The following is a 22,211-nucleotide window of genomic DNA, read 5'->3' as shown; positions in this document are numbered from 1 at the left end:
TTGGCACATGAGTTATCCGTGCGGATCCACATACTAATATTATTGGCACATGAGTTGTCCATGCGGGTCCAGATATTGATACTATAGCACGTGAATTATCCGTGCGGTTGATATTATGGTAAGCTCTAGAAGGGTTGGTTACCGTTATTATATTCGTGTGTCTTGGTTCTACTATATATAATGAGATTAAAGCATTGCAGTTGCAGTGGTGTTTGTTGAACTTTCAATACGGTTCTCTTCTTTGAGATATTTTCCATTTTTGGGTACACGGATTGCGCAGTTGTGGCTTCAGTTATATTGGTGTGACATATTTGTGGGATAGTTAATAATATATGGTCATTGGACCTAGAATGGGTACTATTAGGTTTGAATAAGGTATATTTGGGAGCATGACATTGAAAGTTGTCTTAGAAAGTGATTATGGTTCTGGTTGGGGCGAGAGAGCTCCATGACTTGTTGATCTGATAAGGGGTTATGAGATTCCGTATGTTTCTTTTACTATCAGCAGTGTAGGAAAGTCTTGGAAAGAGGTTATGTGGAATGTGGGGATTAATATAGTACTTGGTTGGTTTGGAGTAGTTACCGAGATCAAAAATGGTGCTGCGAGTATGCGAGTTGTATTATATATCATGTGATTACATCTTGAGTTATGGCTATGGCTTGATACAGTTTGTTCGGACTTATACAGTGTATATATGTGAGATTCGGGTCTTGAAAAGAAATTCTGAATGTTGGAAATTTAATTTTAAGGTTTATGGGCCAAGGTTAAATTAATGATATTCATTTATGTTGTGTGGTCAGACCTATATGGAATAGGGTAACGAGGGATCACCCCCGAGTATGTGCGTGGTAAGGTAGAACAGTGATTTAAGGGCTTAGGAACAACTCTTTGCACGTTCGAGGATGAAAGTATATTTAAGTGGGGGAGAATGTAATGACCCGACTTGTCATTTTGAGTATTTATGCTCGTTTAAACAATTTGAAGTCTTGAATAGCTTCATATGATGTATTATGACGTGTGTGAATTGTCGATTTTGATTTGTACGTATTTCGAGATTTGTTCGGAAGAATGAATTTCATGTTGGAAACTTAAATGAGAAGGGTTGACCGGAGTTTGACTTTTGAGCAAACGAATCTTAAATAGAGTTTTGATGATTCCAATAGCTCTGTATGGTAATTTTGGACTTAGGAGCGTGTCCGGAAAATTATTTGAAAGTCCGTAGTTAAATTAGGCTTGAATTGGCTAAAATGAAAATTTAAGTTTGTAAGTTTAACCGGGAATTTGACTTTTTGATATCGGGGTCGGAATCCAATTCTGAAAATTGGAAAAGGACCGTTATGTCATTTATGACTTTTATGCAAAATTTGAGGTCAATCGGACTTGATTTGATAGGTTTCGGCATCGAAATTAGAAGTTGAAAATTCTTAGTTTCATTAAGCTTGAATAGGGGTATGATTCGTGGTTTTAGCATTGTTTGATATGATTTAAGGTTTTGACTAAGTTAGTATGATGTTTTAGGACTTGTTTGTGTATTTGGTTGAGGTCCTGGGGCCTCAGGTTGATTTTGGGCTGTTAACGGATCGAGTTTGGTACTTAGAGAATTACTGAAGTTGGAAGTTGCTAGTGTAATCGCACCTGCGGAAATCCCATTGTAGGATCGAGCCCGTAGAAGCGAGCTCTCCATTGCAGATGCGGCTAGGTGTGGCTGGGGCTGTGATTGCAGAAGCGGCAGGTAGCCGCAAAAGCGGTCCCGCACCTGCGGGCATTGGATCGCAGAAGCGCAAGGGCTCTTGGTGAGGCAGCTTCGCAGAAGCGGACAGCTCTTCGCAGAAGCGTGTCCATAGAAGCGGACTGAATTCCGCAGAAGCGTGATCAGCCATAGAAGCGGCAGTTTCGCCGTAGAAGAGGTAGCTTCGCCGCAGAAGCGAAAACCCCTGGACAGAATAAAATCAGAGCGGTTGTAGGATTTTGGCATTTTTGGACATTTCTAACACGGGTTGAGGCAAATTTTAAGCGAGAAATCTCGGGAAAACTTGAGGTAATTCACTTGTGATAATTGTTAGTCAATAATATTGGATTATCATTGAGTATTTAGACTAGATTACGTGTTTTTGAGGTGAGATTGGAGGATTTGAGCCTAGGGATATGAAAATATGATTTGAGGATTTGAAGGTCGAGATGATGTCGGAATATGGTAAATTTTGTATGGTTGGACTCGTGGTAGAATGAGCATTCATATTTTGTAAAAGTTTTCGGGTTCTGAGACGTGGGCCCCACGAACGATTTTTGAGTTAAATTTCGAATTTTGTGGGAAAATTAGTATTTTCATATGGAATTAATTCTAATAATTTATTTTCACTGAATTGAATTAATTATGACTAGATTCGAGGCGTTCAGAGACCGATTTGCGAGGTAAAGGAATATTGGAATAAAGAACTTGCACGGTTTGAGGTAAGTAACATTTCTAAACTTGGTTCTGAGGGTATGAATCCTCGAATTTCTGAGGAGATGACGCACGTGCTAGGTGACGAGCGTGTGGGCGTGCATCATAGAAATTGTGACTTAAATAAATTCTGTGGAGTTGTAAAATTAAAGAATCATATTATTATCCGAATATTCTACACGTGTTAGGGAAATGGAGCTGAGATTCGTATTAAAGATCATGCTTAGGCTACATGCCGATATTTTGGGTCCTATAAGGTCGTGATGTTGTTGAATTTAATTGTTTAAAAATATACATTTCATGCTCAGTCATGTTCATCCATTGTGAGGATATTGATGGGATTGGAGATGCCCGCTTGCAGCAGGCCATATTGGCTTTATATATATTATTATTCTGTGAATCGGGGTTGCCATCTTGCAGCATGCCTTATAGGCTTTATTATTATATGGATCGGGGATGCTCGCCTACAGCAGGCCATATTGACTTTATATCACGCTTGGGCTAAAAGAGCCCCTCCGGAGTCTGCACCCCCCCACAATGAGCGTAGATGATTATATATTTGGGATGAATATCTCATGGCATGGACTTGCCTTATTCATTTATAATTGTGATGAATTCCCTCGACATGGATCTTGTCCGAATCATTTATATTTGGGGATAAAATACCCAGGGCTGTATTGGCCTTATACGGTACTGAGTGACTGACTGTCAGCCGATGTATATATATACGAGATGGAATTTCCCTAGGCTGGATTGGCCATTTACAGTACTGAGTGACCGAGTAATTAGTGATCGTGAGTACACGATGGTTTCCACTGAGATGTCATATTCCTCATATCACGTAGTATTGATCAATTTTACTTGTACTGAGTTTAACTGTTGAACTTGAAAGCATGCCTACATTTCCGTACTATTATTTATATACTGGACTATACCTGTTAAGCTCGTCACTACTTTCAGCCCAAAGGTTAGTCTCGTTACTTATTGAGTTGGTTGTACTCATACTACACTCTGCACCTCGTTTGCAGATCCAGGTGGTTCCGGACACGGAGACTGTCAAATCTCAGAGTGTTATCAGCTAGAGACTATCAAGGTAGCTGCTTGGCGTCCACTGACCTTGACTCTCTTCCTTTCAGTTATTGAACTGTTCTATATTGTTGAGACAAAGTTTTTATCAGTCAGACTTTGTTATTATTTAGATGCTCATGTACGTAGTGACACCGGGTTTTGGGAGTGTTTTGAATCTGTAATTGTGAGGTTTTCTATTGAACTCGAATTTTGCACACAAGTCATAAATGACATAACGGTCCTATTCCAATTTCCAGAATCGGATTCCGACCCCGATTTTAAAAAGTCAACTCCCCGGTCAAACTTCTAAACTTAAATCTCCATTTTAGCCAATTCAAGCCTAATTTAACTACGGACTTCCAAATAATTTTACGGACATGCTGCCAAGTCCAAAATCATCATACAGAGCTATTGGAATCATCAAAAATCTATTCCGGATTCGTTTGCGCAAAATTCAAACTCCGATCAACCCTTCTCATTTAAGTTTCCAACATGAAATTCATTTTTCCGAACCAATCCCGAAACACCTAAAAATCAAAATCGACAATTCACACACGTCATAATACATCATATGAAGCTATTCAAGATTTCAAGTAGTTGAAAGGAGCATAAATACTCAAAATGATAAATTGGGTCGTTACATTAATACTTATACCTGAGAAGATAAAGAAAAAACAAACAAACAAAAATGAAAAGGAAAAAAAAACAAAAATCTCAAATCTGTAGCATTAAAGTATTAGTACTAGAAAGTAGAAAGTATCAATGAACTTAAAGCACGAATTGGAAAATGTACTTCATAAGATAAGAAATTTAATTTTGTTCCTATTTGAGAAAGGAGCTCGTGTCAGTACGCACTTCTAGGAGGATTACAACAACAACAACCTAATGGGATCCCACAAATGGGGTCTGAGAAGGGTAATGTGTACGCAGACCTTACCCTTACCCTCGAGATAAGAGAGGATTAATGCTTCAAATATCAAAGTACTTGCACTTTTTAAGCTGGAAGGATGAAAATGAGTGGGAGTTACAAATAAAAAGTTAAATCCATATGTGTATATAAAATGCTGGAAATTATGAGTTAAATTTATTTAGCTAACTTAATAAAAAAGAAAATAATAACTATTACAAATTTATATGAAAAATAATAAATTGAAAATTGCCTGTTTATTTATAAAAATATTTGTTTAGGTTGTACAATATTTAGAAATTAAAGCATATAAAAATAAAGCACACATAAGTGAACATGAAAATATGACGTTGAGCATGAAAGTTTTAAGTTTTGGAATATTTCTAATCCATAAACATTATATTATACGTTAGAAAAGAAAAATAGAACACTAACATTATTCAGAATTGAGAATTGAGACAAACAAAATAAAGCGAGAATTCAAATTATTACCAAAAAAAAGTATTTTTTCAATTCATAAGTGAAGGAAGTTATTTGATCTCTTTTAGAGATAACGTTTTTGATAAAGTAGATTTCTTAAAGATGTATTATGCCAAATACTTACTCTCTTAATATTGTACCTGAGAATAAAAGAAAGAAAAAAAGAAAGATTTCAAAGCTCTATTTGAAATGGAATTTATTTTGTTCCCATAGTAGAACGAATCTCGTGTCAGCATAATGCATTTACTGAATACAACAATATCAACAACAACAACAACAACAATAACAACAACAACAACAACAACCCAGTGAGTTCTAACAAGTGTGGTCTGTGGAGGGTAGAGTGTACGCAAACCTTATCCCTACTCTGAAGAGTATAGGGAGACTGTTTCCGAAAGACCCTTGGCTCAAGAAGACGAAAAGAGACATTATATTTATGAAAAAAGAGGTAAAGGTTTGGCTTCACCAACTCTAATTTATCTTTAACCTCGTGAAGAAATATTGAATGGTTGTGTCATAGCGAGGGCACAAGTCAAGTTTTCATATTTCCAAAAGTGAGTTGTGCAAAAAGCTGTAAGAAAATTTGCAAGAAGATGAAAACACCTATTGCGGTAATATATTGCCCTCTTTATATTGTACGTGAGAAGATAAAGTTTGAAAAAAGTCAGTAAAGAGAACAAAGAAAAATCTCAAATCTTTTACATTAGAGTTCTAGAGTACTACAAAGTATCAAAGAAAGTTGAAGACGTACTTCATATGAAGTGGAATTTATTTGGTTCCTATTTTATAAAGGAGCAGTCTGCATCATTATGGAAAGGAGATAAAAAAAAAGAACAAGTTAAATAATACAACTGGAAATTCAGTGTTTTTCATCTCTGATTTATCTTTAGGATAGGAAATACCCCAATAATTAAGAAGAGCTGTAGGGGACACATATATACCAAGAACTCTATATATATGCACCAAGAACCATTTCTTACTTATAGACGCTATACAAATTCAAAAAAAAGAAAGAAGAGAGAACTAGAGTTTGAAAAAAAAGAGAAGCATAACAGAATGAGCGCTTCAAGTTCATCGAACATTTCCAATGAAGATTACTTGGAAATTATTTCATGGAATGTACAAACCTCACTTGGTAATACCGCAAGAGTGCGAAATGCACATCGAATGGAAAACTAACCATAAACATGAAAACTTAGTGTTACTATGGGACAAATATATTTCGGCAAATAGGATAATCTGTGATATGTCTTTTAGATATCACAAAGAAAATCTCAGAGGGATTGAAAAATATATATCGGCAAATATTCAACTGCTCCAATATCCATCGGTTAAATTCAAATTTCATGGAGTTTATGTAGATCCAACATATGGTCTAGATTTAGGACCATTAAAATTGAAACCACATCCTAAGTCACGTAATAAGTTATATGATACATCATGGCTTATGATGGGGGATGCTAATCTAACTCGCCCATCAGAGAGAAGCATCACATCTCCAAATACAAAAGAGCAAATGAGAAACTTCGTCAATTTTACCAATAGCCCCGGTATTTTAGATTTCATCCCCTTTATATTTGGAGATACCAAACCACCACAAAGATTATCCAAAATTGATAGGATAATCTGCACTGAGAAATTTTATAGTTCATTTCAACGTGTAACAGCAACGAGTCTAGGAAGCGACATTTCGGACCATAAACCGATAAAGTTGAGGTTGGCACGCCTAGTTGATGTTGCACAAGTGGAGAAGAAATAATTGGTATCCAAATATGCACTATATGAGAATTAAGTCCAATTGCAGTTGTGTTCGTTTTGTGAAACTACGAGATTGGCAGTTCTCTTCTCTTCACCCCTCCCCCCCTTTTTTTCTAGGCCATGAACAGTGGACTTCTACTAATGCTTTCAATCTCAAATGCAGAATAAGTACATAAAGTACTCATTTTATCAAATGCTGCTAATATATTTTCTATATATGTTATTTTGTTACCTTTCAATCTTTCCCTTCTTTGATTTAGTTAATGATGCTTGACACTTTATTAGTTTTAAATGCTTTAATCATGTCTTGTATACGAACACTAATATTTCTCCATGCAAGTATGATTGTATTTGCATTAATGTGCATCTCTAATTTAAAATAGCAATCTGTAATTAATAGATCACTTTGTTCAAATGACCTTTTTGATTGAAATATGATCCTATTTTCTGTAAATTGGACTTCAATGTTGTTGGCATTACCTACTTACCATTAAATACTTGTTCTCTATAGAATTCACAAGTGGTCAAAATGTTAGAAGCCATATATAAACAGGTCAGTCCATATGTTATTCCATGTGAAGGAGTTAGCTACTTGTCTTGATGTACCATAGTTGGTTGCTGAGTCAGCTGATAGGAAGTTAGTTAATGTAGTTAGTGGAAGTTTTGAGTATACATCTGGTTACATACAATACAATTCATTATGAAAATTAGTTTTGAGCTCAGCATGTGCTCACAATTTTCGTCCTCTGTTTTTCTCTTCTTCTCTGTTTCTAGAATTGATAATTCGACGTGTTTTGTCATGGTATCAGAGCTTCCTGTCGATAGGATCTAGGGATTGTTCTTCGCAGATTGAAGATGATCGAGAGATTCATCGACATTTCTAGTGAAAATTTTGAATCCTAATTCGTAGCTGAAACCAACCCTAGATGTGTTCGTTATTTTCAATTTTGTTCATAATTCTTTGCTTTTTCGTCAGAATTATAGTTCTGTATTCTGTATAATTGAAAGTTTTAATGGCGATTGATGAAATATCAGATTTGGGGACGTCTATTCCATCTCCAGTGGTCATTGACCATAATCATCCCCTGTATCATCACCCTTTTGATGCTCTTGGTTCACTATCTGTTGGCATTCAGCTCGTAGGTATGGAGAATTACACTTTGTGGGAAAGATCGATGAGAGTTTCACTCCTAGGAAGGAATAAGCTATGTTTTATAGAAGGCACGATCACCAGGGACACATTTGGGCCAACCTTAGGCCATCAATGGGATAGGTGTAATGCAATAGTTGTCTTCATGGCTTACTGGTAATGTGAGTAAAGAATTGTTGAGTGGAATTCTTTTCGTTCGAACGCATATTTGGTCTGGAATATTGTGATGCTTCTCGGATCGGTATTGGGTGTGTCTTAATGCAGGAGGGTAGAGTGATATCTTATGATTCATGCCAGTTGAATCCACATGAAAAGAACAACTCTATTCATGATTTAGAATTAACAACCATTGTTCATGCATTAAAGATCTGGAGGCACTATCTCTATGGTGTGTCTTGTGAGGAATTTACATGCACTTATTCATACAGAAGGATCTAAATTTGAGGCTGCGGAGATGGTTGGAGCTGCTAAAGGATTAAGATATTACTATTCTGTATCATCCCGGGAAGGCCAATGTAGTGGCCAATGCCTTGAGTAGGAAGGCGGTGAGTATGGGTAGCCTTGCATTCATTACTATTGGTGAGAGGCCTCTTACATTTGATGTTCAATCCTTGGCCAATCAGTTTGTGAGATTGGATATTTCGGAGCCCAGTCAGGTTTTAGCTTGTGTGGTTTCGTGGTCTTCCTTATATGACTGCATCAGAGAGCGCCAGTATAATGATCCCCATTTGCTTGTCCTAAAGGACACATTTCAGCACGGTGATACCAAAGATGTTACAATTGGAGATTATGGGATGTTGAGGATGTAGGGTCGGATTTGTGTGCCAAATGTAGATGGACTACGTGAGTTGATTTTTAAAGAAGCCCACAATTCGCGATATTCCATTCATTTGGGTGCCGCTAAGATGTATCAGGACTTGAGATAATACTATTAGTGGAGAAAAATTAAGAAAGATATAGTTGGATTTGTAGCCCGATGGTTAAATTGTCAACAGGTGAAGTATGAACATCAGAGACTTGAAATTCCGGAGTGGAAATGGCAGCGTATTGCCATGGGCTTTGTAGTTGGACTCCCACGGACGTTGAGGAAGTTTGATGCTATTTGGGTGATTGTGGATCGATTGACCAAGTCTGCACATTTTATTCCAGCTGGTACTACTTATTCTTCGTAGCGGTTGGCTGAGATTAAAGCAGATGGGGGTCATCGTACTGACGCTCCCTGATATGATCATAAATAGAAGACTGCGAAACCACACAAGCCAAAACTTGGCTCAGCTCGGAAACATCCAATCTGAAAAACTGGTTGGCCAAGGACCGAACATCCAATGTTAAAGTCCTCTCTGCTACTTGTAGATATGCTAAACTGCCCAAACTCTCCGCCTTGCGACTCAAGGCATCGGCCACCATATTAGCCTTCCTGGGATGATAGAGAATGGTGATGTGATTATCCTTAAGTAGCTCCAACCATCTCTGCTGCCTCAAGTTAAGATCCTTTTGTTTAAACTGATGTTGTAGACTCCGGTGATGGGTGAAAACCTCACAAGGGACACTATACAAGTAGTGTCGCCAGATTTTCAAGGCATGAACAATAGCTGCTAACTCGAGGTCGTGGACATGATAGTTCTTCTCATATACCTTCAACTGTCTAGACGCGTAGGCAATCACCCTACCGTCCTGCATCAACACTGCACCGAGACCAATGCGCGATGTATCATAATATACCGTATAGGACCGCGAACCAGTAGGCAACACTAACATTGGGGCTGTAGTCAAAGAAGTCTTGAGCTTTTGAAAGCTCTCCTCACACTCTTCGGTCCACATGAACAAAGTGCCCTTCTTGGTCAATCTGGTCATAGGTGCTACAATAGCTGCGAAACCCTCTACAAATAGACGATAATACCCCGCCAAGACAAGAAAACTCTGGATCTCCATAGCTGAGGATGATCTGGGCCAACTCTGCACTGCTTCAATCTTCTTTGGGTCTACCTTGACCCCCTCACTCGATACCACATGCCCCAAAAATGCCACTGAATCTAGCTAGAATTCACACTTCGAAAATTTTGCATACAACTTCTTTTCTCTCAAGGTCTGAAGCACAGTCCTTAGGTGCTTCTCATGATCCTCCCGACTCCGGGAGTACACCAGAATGTCGTCAATAAAACAATGATGAAGGAGTCAAGATAGGGCTGAAATACACTGTTCATCAAGTACATAAATGTTGTTGGGGCGTTAATCAGCCCAAAATACATCACAAGGAACTCGTAATGACCATACCAAGTCCTGAACGCAGTCTTCGGGATATCTCACTCCCAAATCTTCAATTGATGATAGCCTGAACGCAAGTCGATCTTAGAGAACACTCTGGCACCCTGAAGCTAATCAAATAGGTCATCAATACGTGGCAATGGATACATGTTCTTCACTGTAACCTTCTTCAACTGACGATAATCGATACACATTTGCATAGAACCATCTTTATTCTTCACAAACAAGACAGGAGCACCCCAAGGTGACACACTGGGCCGAATGAAGCCTTAATCGAGCAACTCTTGCAATTGTTCCTTTAACTCCTTCAACTCTACTAGGGCCATAAGATAAGGTGGAATAGAAATGGGCTGAGTGCCCGGTAATAAATCAATGCCAAAGTTAATATCTCTATCGGACGGCATGCCCGAAAGATCTATCGAGAATACATCTGAATAGGCCCTCACTACCAGAACAGACTCAACGGTAGGAGTATCAACAATAACATCCCTCACATAAGCTAGATAAGCATCACACCCCTTCTCAACCATTCACTGAGCCTTAAGAAATGAGACAACCCTGCTAGGAACACGATCTGAGGCACCTCTCCACTCTAGTCGCGATAGACCTAGCATAGCCAATGTCACCGTCTTAGAATGACAATCAAGGATAGCGTGATAGGGAGACAACCAGTCCATGCCCAAATCAACATCGAAATCTACCATACTAAGCAATAATAAATTGGCTTTGGTCTCAAAACTACTAAGAACAATCAAACACGTTACACACGGTCAACAACAATAGAATCACCCACAGGTGTAGACACATAGACATGTGAACTCAGAGAATCATGGTATATACCCAAATATGAAGCAAAATAAGATGACACATAGGAATAAGTGGAGCCTGGATCAAATAAGACCGATGCATCTCTATGACAGACCAGGAACAATACCTGTGATAACAGAATCTGATGCAACTGCCTTCGTCCTAGCAGGAAGGGCATAGTATCTGTCCTGGCCTCCCTCTCTAGGGCGACCTCTACCTGTTCGACCTCCACCTCTAGATGGTTGTGCAGGTGGGGTGATAGTTGGTGTTGTAACCATAGCCTGAAGACCTGGTGGAGCACACGGCGCCTGAGAAATCTGTGGAGTTGCACACCTCCTAAATCTGGGGAAATCCCTCACCATATAGCGAGTGTCACCACATTCAAAACAAGCTCTCGGAGGACGTGGCTAATGCGACTGGCTCGGTCTTGATCGACTGGACTGACTACTGAAAGCACCCCGTACAAGAGGCACACAAGACACTAGCCATGCATAATAAGGATCCTAGGGCCTAGTAGTGGCCATAGCACCGCTGGCGGCTGGAAATGCTGAATGGACGGGGTGACCCATATAACCCCTGCCATGATGAGCTGTAGCTGGGGCACAAGTACCACTATAAGTTCCAGACTCTCGATACCTCTTGGCCTCTCTCTCCTCTCTATCCCGAATCAGCATACCCTCTAACCTCCTAGCAATCCCTACTACTTGCTGGTACGCAATATCCATCTCCAACTCTCGAGCCATGCTTAATCTGATATTGAATATGAGCCCCTCAATAAACCGACAAACCCGCTCTCAAAAAGTATCAACCAAAGTCGGTGCATGCCTAGCCAAATCATTGAATCGGACCGCATGCTCCGACACGGTCATAGAACACTGGCACAACTGATCAAACTCTGTGCGCCAAGAATCTCTGAGACTCTGGGGAACATACTCCCTCAAGAACATATCTGAGAATTGAGTCCAAGTGAGGGAAGTTTCCTCATCCAGAATATCCAACTCGTATACGCGCCACTACTAATAGGCCGCTCCTCTAAGCTAGAACGTAGTCAAAGAAACCCCACTAGTCTCCGCAACACCTATAGTACGGTGGATATAGTGGCACTCCTCAAGAAAACCCTGGGCATCCTCTGACGCCAAGCCACTAAAAGTAGGAGGGTGGTACTTTTTGTACCTCTCGAGCCTGAGCTGCTCTACCTCAGAATCTGCAGCCCGAACCTCGGGCTGAATTGGAGTTACCGACTGCACTGGTATGATCTCTGGAACCTAGTCTACCTGAACCCGTTGCTCTGGGGTACCGACAATGGGAGTCTATGCTCCTCCCCCATCCTGAGATGTGGCAGGAGCAAGTGGTATCAATCCTGTCTGAGCCAAGGTGCTAAAAATGATCAGAAACCAGGCTAGAGTCTCCTGGAGGGCTGGTGCAGCAACAGGCATCTCAGGTGCCTACCCTCCAATTGGAGCTACTGGTGGCTCCTCTGTAGCAGCTTATGCGGGTGCTCTGGGTACACCAAGTGGACGTCCTTAGACTCTACCCGGCCTGGGCCTCTCGCGGCTCTAGTAGGGGGCGCGGGTGTGTGGTCATCTGATCCAGCTGTACGTGTCCTAACCATCTGTGAGAAAATAGAAAGACAAAAATTTAGAATCCAAAGTCAAAATCTCGCACAATAAGGAATCAAAGAAGTGAAGCTTTTCCTAACAGTTCCATAGCCTCCCGAAAATAAGTACAGACATCTCTGTACCGATCCGCGAGACTCTACTAAACCTGCTGGTAACTCATAACATATATGAACCTAGAGCTCTAATACCAACTTTTCACGAGCCCAGTTTCCCCTCCGTAGGATGTCGTGATGTCACCTAGTCTCTAAGACTAGGTAAGCCTAACGGAATAACTGAATATAAAACTGAACTCAATCTCAACATATGAAATATAAACAAGAACTGCAATTTTATTTTTTATAATTACAACTCCCAAAACCCGGTAGAAATAAGTCACAAGCTTATAAAAGAAAATACTAAATGTCTCTATACATCAAAGTCTAAAGAGAATAAGGGAAACAACATAATAAGGATAGAGGGGACTCCGAGATCTGCGGACGCTGACAGATATACCTTGAAGTCTCCACGTGCGATCCAACTCACTTGTATTTGGTCTGGTAGGAAGAACCTGGATCTGCACAAAAAGATGTACAGAAGTATAGTATGAGTACACCACAACGGTACCTAGTAAGTGCCAAGCCTAACCTCGATAGGGTAGTGACGAGGTCAGGTCAGGGCCCTACTGGAATAAAAGGAAATGAGACAGAAAATATAATAATACAATGAAATGACTGAGAAATGAACAACAAGAAATTTCAGAAAGGTAACAACACAACAAATAGAGGTAAACAACAGAAGTGCTCCCGAGATACCGCCTCGTAATTCCAAATGTAAATACACAACAAAGGGATGTCCCGAGGTACCACCTCGTAGTCCCAAACGTAAATATGCACGATAAGGGGATCTCCCTAGGTATCACCTCGTAGTCCCAAAAGTAAATATGCAAAAATAAGGGGATCTCCCGAGGTATCGCCTCGTAGTCTCAAAAGTAAATATGCAAGCTGGGGGATCTCTCGAGGTATCACCTCGTAGTCCCAAAAGTAAATATGCAACTCATAAATTATGGAACCACAAATTTATGGGAAGAAATCCTACAGTTAAAGAACGAATTCAATAATCAAGGAAACATGTAATTTAACTAAGCATGTTGCATGAATTTCAAGTAGAGGATAAGACACGTAGACACGCGATACTAGGCTAAATATGACAGCTACGCATCTTAAGGCAACTCAGTTAAGGAATTGAAAAAAAATCTACTCAGCAAGAACCGAAATTTCCATAATTATCCCGTGTACACACTCTTCACCTCGCGTACATGGCGCTCACATATCACAAATTGTTACAATAGTACCAAGTCCTAAGGGGATTTCCCCACACAAGGTTAGACAAGTCAGTTACCTCGAATCTCGTACGATCAATCGATAATGATGTCTTTTCCTCTATTTTCCGACTCCTAATGGCCGAAATCTAGTTAAAATCAATTACATATCATGAATTCAACTACAAGAAACTAATTTAAATCATAAATCTACGACTTTAGCAAAGAATCAAAAAATCGCCCCAAAAGGTCGACTCTGGCCCACTTCTCGGAATTGGGTAAATGTCATAAACTACGAACACCCATTCGACCACGATTCCAACTATACCAATTTTACGAAAATCCGACATCAACTCGACCCTCAAATCCTCAAATTAAACTCTCTAAATCCTTAGCCTCAACTCCCAAATTACACCTTAAACAAACACAACTAGGTGAGAAAATCAATGGGGAAACAATATTATTGACCAAAAATGAGTACATGAGACTTACCTCAAAAATCCCTCGAAAATGCTCTCAAATATTTCCAAGACCCGAGCTCAAAATGTTTAAAATGAAGCAAAATCGCGAACCCTTGTATTTAAGTGTTCTGTCCAGCACTTCCGCTTCTGCGGCATCGCATAAGCGATAACTTATCTACTTCTACGGTTTCCCTCGCTCCTGCGGTCTCCTCATCCGCTCCTACGGACTCGCTTCTGCGGGCCTCCCATCCGCTTCTGCGGGCCCAGCTTCCTTGCGAAATTCCGCTTCTGCAGTTCAAAGACCGCTTCTGCGGGCCCAGTTCCTTACGAAATTCCGCTTATGCGATTCAAAGACCGCTTTTGCGGGTGCGCATCTGCGCAAACTCATCTTCTTCTGCGAACAAGCCTCCCAAGCACTCGTCCACTTCTGCGATCACTCTTCCGCAGATGCGACTCCACTTATGCAGCCTCGCGTTACATCTGCGACCACTGGCCATTTCACCCAGCCCCACTTCTGCGCCCAAATGCTTGCTTCTACGAGCTCCCACCTGCGGTCAGTCTTGCGCAGGTGCGATTACACCAGAACTGGTGCCTTCAGCCATTCTCACAATTTCAAATTTGATCCGTTAACCATCTGTAATTAACCTGAGGACCCCAGGACCTCAACCAAACTTACCAACAAGTCCTAAAATATCATACGGACTTAGTCGAGCCTTTAGATCACATCAAACAACGCTAAAATATGAATTGCACATCGATTCAAACCTAAAAAACTTTAAAACTTCAAACTTCTACATCCGACGCCGAAACCTATCAAATCAAGTCCGGACATATGCCGAAACTTCCAACTTATGGCCTACCTTAGGGTTTCTCCTGAAGGCGTGGTTAATACTATGCCAAACCCGGACCCCTTTACGTTGGAAGCTCCATTCGTATATAAGGTCCAAACTCCTGATGTCGATTCTGATACCATTACTGCTTCTCTGGTTGCCAGAGGCAGCAATCCCGAAATGAAATCAGCCACGAAGTTAGCCAAAACTTGCGACTTAATCCCAGTCCTAGGTTTATATTCTAGGTCGAACTCGCTCAATTTTGATGGCCTAATTGGCCCATCTACCAGAGAGTTCGGGTTTGTGAAGGATATTCCGCAAGGAAAAGGTAGTCACCAAACTATCAGGTGATATTAGAAGTAAGGCCTTAGCTTCCGAGCAGCGACTACAAGAGCTAAGGCCAGCTTTTCCAAATGGGGGTAGCGAGTTTCTGCCCCCGTTAAAATTCTACTAACGTAATAAATGGGAGATTGCGTACCTTCATCCTCACAGACTAAAATGATGTTTACCGCTACCTCTGAGACTGCTAGGTATATCAACAGTATTGCTCCTTCCTCTGGATTTGATAATAGCGGAGAGCTTGACAAGTATCTTTTCAAATCCCTCAAAGTCTGCTGGCATTTCGGGGTCCATTCGAAGTTGTTTTTATTTTTGAGTAGCGTGAAGAAACGGTGGCATTTCTTGATGATTGTGAAATGAACCTGCTCAAAGTGGCCAATCTCCATGTGAGCCTTTGAACTTCTTTAACGTTTGATATCTGGACCGGGATGTCTTCGATGGCTTTGATTTTGTTGGGATTTACCTCAATCCCTCTCTGTGATACCAAGAATCCTAGGAACTTGCCGGAGCTGACCCCGAACGCACATTTCTCGGGGTTATGCTTTATGTTATATTCCCTTAGGATGTCAAAAGTTTTTTGCAAATGCTTAAGGTGATCACATGCGTTCAAAAACTTAACAAGCATACCGTCTACATAAACTTCCATGGTTTTCCCTATCTGTTTTTCAAACACCTTGTTTACGAGCGGTTGATAAGTGGCTCCTTCATTCTTTAGCCCAAAAGGCATCACATTATAGCAATATGTGCTGAAATTCGTTATGAACGAAGTTTTCTCCTGATCATACGGGTTCATCTTAATTTGGTTGTACCCAAAGTAAGCATCGAGGAAACTTATTAACTCGTGCCCGACCGTTGCATCAATCATTTGATCGATGTTTGGCAGTGGGAATGATCCCTTTGGGCACGCCTTATTTAAATCTTTATAGTCAACGCACATACAAAATCTATTTTTCTTCTTAGGAACTACTAACATTAGCTAGCCAGTCTAGATATTTTACCTCTCGGATCGAACCGATATCAAGTAGGCGAGTTACCTCTTCTTTGACGAATTTATTCGTGGCCTCCGCAATAGGGCATTTCTTTTGTCTTACCGGAGGGATACTGTAATCCAATCTTAACTTGTGTACGGCCACTTCCATCGGGATACCTGTCATATCCGTATGCGACCATGCAAAATAATCGGCATTATATTTAAGAAATTCAATAAATCCAGACTTGAGCTCAGGGTGCAATCCGGTCCCCAAGTGGAATTTTCTCTCCAAGAACTTTTTAAACAATGCAACTTGCTCGAGCTCTTCTGCTGTGGACTTCGTTATGTCCATCTCTTCTGGTACCTAGAAATATCTTGGCACCTGATAAAATTTTGACGCTCCTTCCCCCTGGTTAACTTCACTTGATTTGGGAGCAGGCGCCGATTCCTGTAATTGCTATGCTGCACGCTCCTTCTCTTTGCTACTGGAAACGAAAATCGCATTCATCTCCCTTGTTGCCGGTTGGTCGCCTTTTATCTATTTTATCACTTCGGGAGTTAGGAATTTCAGCAACTGATGATATGTTTGTATGACTCTCATCTCATGCAACCACGGTCTTCCCAGAATTATATTATAACACATATCACCATCCACAACCTCAGAAAGGGTTGTCTTAATCACCCGCTCATCATTTGTGGGCAGCAGGATATCTCCTCGGGTTGTTACGCTTGCGAGATTGAACCCGGTGAGGAGTTTTGTTACACTTCCAGTAAATTTGGCTTGCTCAAATACCCTCCATTGTATGGTATTGGCTGAACTTCCTGAATCCACCAGAACACGTTTGATTTAAAATCTAATACATTCAAAAACATTACCAATGCGTCATTGTACGGTAGCAACAATCCGTTTGAATTTTCTTCCGTTAAAGTGATGTCGTACTCAGCGATTACCTCGAGCCTCTTACCATGGGTTAATGTTAACTTCCTCTTTTTTGATGCCGAGAAGGTAACTCCGTTAATCTCGTTCCCCCTGAAAATCATGTTGATCATCAGGCGTGAGGGGTCTTCTCCTGTTTTTGAGGGCTCCGCGTTATCACATTTGCGACCGTAATTGTTCTTGGCCCGATCACTTAATAATTCTCTGAGATGGCCATTTTTCAGTAATTTCTCCACCTCTTCACATAGATGATTGCAGTCCCAAGATTGGTGGCCATTCATCCCGTGGTATTCGCACATAAATTAGGATCCTTCTGGCTGAGATCAAACCTCATCGGACTAGGGAACCATGCTTCTTTAATATTCCTCATAGCCGATACCAACTCTACTACACTGATGTTGAAGTTGTATTCTGATAGCCTGGTATAGGAAGGATTCGAGAGCCTGACGGTTCCTTGTCCTGCAATGATCTGCTGTTCCATCCGCGACCAGTTCTTCTGTCGATAACGAACTTGTCTGCCGACCAAAAACCTCTGTCGGGTCCTTCGGCCCGTTCGTAAGGCAAAATATGGCCCCTCGAAGACCGTCTATCTATGTCGATATCATCTTTTTATTTTTGTTTATTCTTCTCTCGACCTTTTGCCGACGCCGAGAAGCCAATTTGAATATCTTCAATCCTTATATTGGACTCGTACTGGTTGTGAATATTTGCCCAAGTCGTCGCTTGGAACTCAAGCAAGCTTTCCTTTAATTTTCGGGAAGCATTAGAACTTCTCGGATTCAGGCCCTTGGTGAATGCTTCAGCCGCCCATTCATCCGGAACAACAGGGAGCAACATTCTCTCCTTTTGGAACCGGTTGATAAATTCCCGCAGCAACTCGGATTCTCCTTTTGCAATTTTGAATATGTCGGACTTCCGGGCCTGCACCTTTCTAACCCCGGCATGAGCCTTAATAAAAGAATTCGCGAGCATTTCACAGGAATCTATGGAATGCTCGGGCAATAGCGAATACCACGTGAAGGCTCCCCTCATGAGAGTCTCTCCGAATTTCTTCAGCAAAACATATTCAATCTCGTGGGGAGCTAAATCGCTCCTCTTCACCGCCATTGTATATGTGACAATATGCTCCTGAGGGTCCGAAGTCCTATCATATTTTGGCATGTCGGGCATTTTAAACCACTTCGGGATCAATTCTGGTGCAGCTCTTGGTTTGTATGGCAACTGAGTGTACTTCTTTAAGTCCGGCCCTTTCAGCACCGGTGGGGCGCCCGTAATTTGGTCCATGTGGGCATTCACTTCCCTCATAAACCGTAAGAGTTTGCTTTTAAAGGGATCGCTCTCGTTGTTGTGTCTGGACCCACTCCCCCGGCCTCATCGAAACTTACTTCGCCCCTTGGGGTGTTGTTGTCGACCCTCTGCATTGTTTGATTGGCGAGAGCACCGGGAGGAACTGGACCTCGTCCATTCGCATTATTGGAAGCGCCCGACAACACCTGCTTTAGTTCTGTCATAACCTTATCATGTCGTGTGAGGTGGCCTAGAATGGCCTCTTGTTGCTCCTGCAGGATCCTTACCACTTCAACAACATTCTCCTCTTCAGCATCATCAAGGGTCTCCTTCGTTTGCCATGGATTGGCGTGGCATTACTCCTTTCGTTGCGGGTATCGCTGATTGAATTCTTGTGCTGAGGCTGGTCTGCATGGACCTCAAGATTGTGTGTGTTGGTAACACCATTATCTGTCATTTTCTGTGATTTTTTGCTAAGGATAAATAATCAAAATATGTTAGTAAAATAAGCAAGGACCAACTAAATTGCACACCTGTCTAGGCTCCATGTGGGCGCCAAACTGTATAGCCATAAAATGGTACAGTTGAATTTATACGTGGTTTCTAGACAAATGAATTAATTTGATCCTGAAATAATAAAAGAGTTGAAGAAATATGCAATACTTAGCCTTGAGATGAAGATGAAATGGCAGAAACAGTGGTTACGGGAGCAAGGCTTCCGAGCACAACAATAACGAAATCGAAAAGTAAGAAGGTAAAATTGTATAAAGCTTTTAGTAGATTATAGCATAAGTTTCCAAGAAAATTCCTCTCCTTACAATGATAACATAGCTCACTATTTATAGTTGCACCTAGGGAATAAGGTCCTAGGATCATGCCCTTCTTTAATGTCAATTATGAGGGCCATTGAAAAATATGTAACGGTGAGCATGAATGGCCAATTCTTTGTAACGGGTTGTGTATTAAATGCTGTAAAATATTCTCCATTAAATGCTACCAGATGACAGACATATATTGCATTTTTATGAGCATCATTCCTTCCGATAACAAATGAAATGGTTGTCTTCGATCCTGGCTATCATCTGCCTTCGGTTCCACGTGCCACCCTTTTATGTAATTACTAAACATACCATATTTTATCCTATACAAGAATATGTAAACACAGAGTAAATGCGATGTGTTGACTGTTGAGTCCTTATCAAGAACTAATCAGTAAAGCCACCGTTTTGAAATGACATTCCTTTAATTTACAAAACTAATAGTAGTTACCTTTGGTAAACATGCTCACTTGAGATTATCATGGTTTAAATCTCGCGGTTTGTTGCAAGATTGCATCACCAAAAATCTAAGAATTCTAGTATTTCCATTTCTATGTGGAATTAAACAAAAAAAACAACAAAGAAACCAATTGAATCTTGAAACAGAGAGGGACTTGAAGATTGACCAACTACATATAGTCAACGGAGTGGTTTTGCATTCAAAATGATTTTCTCTAGGGGAAACTATGCCAATGGGAGGAATCAAGAAGGAAGTGGCGACATAAATCAGTTCTTCTTTCTTTATTCTATTTACTTTTAATTAATTTTCTTCCCTATGTTGTTTATGAAATTCAGTTTTTACAAATTTTAAAGTGAATGTTAATCATGTGATGATCTTAAATTAGTTTATTTGCATGCCGGAATAACATGTGTTTAAAAAGTTATTTTTTTTAAAAAAAAATCTATCAAATAAAATTGGTTTGTTGGTATACAATTTGATAGTATGCACGAAAAAGTTTTAATGAAGAATGGTAGTTCAATTTACGATTTAATATAGAAATGTCTAACTGAAAACTAACCCAATACAATCCTACAATGATCATTGATAAAATAATAAGTCAAGATGATACCACAGTAATTGTGGATAAAAGTGAAATAACTTTGAACAATTTGTTTATAAATAAACCGATGAAAGGAACATATATGCACAAGGAATATCTTTTAGGTGAGGTACACTTAAAAACATATTGTATCTCATAAATGACTCGACAATTAAGTAAACAAATTACATGTATATCTAATTAAATATTGGTTGCTCATTTACGTATGTTCAACCGATATCAAATTATCTTGTACTCGACAATCAAGTCACCACACGATGATTCATGTTGATCATTCGCCAAAACTTGTACTTTATTATTTCATGAATAATAATTTATTCAAAATTTTATTTTAGTAATATGATATTAATTTTCAAAATTGTGTAGTACATCTTTATAGGTGAAAACGATAATCAATCATGTCGACCTTGACAAACAAGTTATTATACGATAATTCACATTGATCAATTATAAAAACTTGTATCTCAAAACTTTATTTTATTTACATCAATATAATTTTACCAATTATGTAATATAAATCGACATACACGTGCAACACACGTCCCAAGAAACTAGTTATACCAAACAAATGAATATAAGATATGTCTTTCATACATTGATACACACATATATACATATGCATCTCTCGTGCAAATTAAGTTAATTAGCATTACTGTGATGAACTAAGTAAAGAAAAACGGGAAATTAATGAAGAAAATGCGTGGATTAAGAAAGATAATTTAGTACTTAAGTAACAGTCTTGATGAGTCCCAACTCATTAAAACTTTTTTCCAGAATTTATAAAAAAAACTGTTTTGATTCCTGATTCCAATTGTACTTACCAAAGCTAGTTAACTAGTTAATATGACTATTTTCAGAAAACTTGAAGCTGTTATTCTTTAGAGGCCGTAAAACTCCTTCAGAAAGTAAGCAGAGATTTAATATTGTAACCATGTTGTTGACAAATTTGTCGAGTATTATGGCTGTGATTAAGCCTATGGAGAAATTCAAAATGATTTAGATATCACTTAAGCACACACACTAAAAACTTATTCGCACTAGATGTTTACATCAAGCTATATTAACTTATCATTCACTATTAGAAATTCGGCAAAAACCGACCAACTTTGGTCGGTCAAAAAACCGACCAAATTTTTTACGAAACCGACCAACTTTGGTCGGTTTTCTTTAGCGCAAAAATACGGGAAACTATTTTTGAGTCCCACGAAATTTATGTTTCAAGAAACCGACCAACTTTGGTCGGTTTTTCAATTAAAATAAATAAAAATTAATATTAAAAAAACCGACCAAAATTTGTCGGTTAATTCGGCGGGTCATTTAAAAAAACCGACCAACTTTGGTCGATAATTTTACTTTTTAATAAAACCGACCAACTTTGGTCGGTTATTTTCGTGCGAAAATACAATTAAAGAGTATAAATCAAATAAAAGACAGTCTTAAAATAAAATGTACCAATGGTCTAGTGGTAGAATAGTATCATGCCACAGTACAGACCCCGGTTCGATTCCCAGATGGTGAATCTTTTTATTACATATCTAAAATACAGACCAACTTTGGTCGGTTTTTTTTGCAATATTTTTTTTTGAATTTAATTGACCGACCAAAGTTGGTCGGTAATTTCCGACCAACTTTGGTCTGTATTCCTTTCCGACCACAAAAATTCCGTCCACACGTAAATGTTCGCATTTTGGTCGGTTTTTGGCCATTATCGAT

The 22,211-nt window shown here is 39.7% G+C and overlaps 1 protein-coding gene across 1 annotated transcript; it reads right to left on the bottom strand.

Moving 5' to 3' along the window:
* Window positions 1-17,941: 17,941 nt before the first annotated feature.
* Window positions 17,942-18,439, bottom strand: LOC138898189 (uncharacterized). Its single transcript, XM_070184231.1, has one exon. The coding sequence runs from the start codon at window positions 18,437-18,439 to the stop codon at window positions 17,942-17,944; it is 498 nt and encodes a 165-aa protein (XP_070040332.1).
* Between the last annotated feature and the right edge of the window lie 3,772 nt (window positions 18,440-22,211).

Source organism: Nicotiana tomentosiformis, chromosome 8, assembly GCF_000390325.3.
Source record: "Nicotiana tomentosiformis chromosome 8, ASM39032v3, whole genome shotgun sequence".
Classification (NCBI taxonomy): Eukaryota; Viridiplantae; Streptophyta; class Magnoliopsida; order Solanales; family Solanaceae; genus Nicotiana; species Nicotiana tomentosiformis.
The sequence above is the reverse complement of the archived record's forward strand: the minus strand, read 5'-3'. Positions and strand labels throughout refer to the sequence as shown.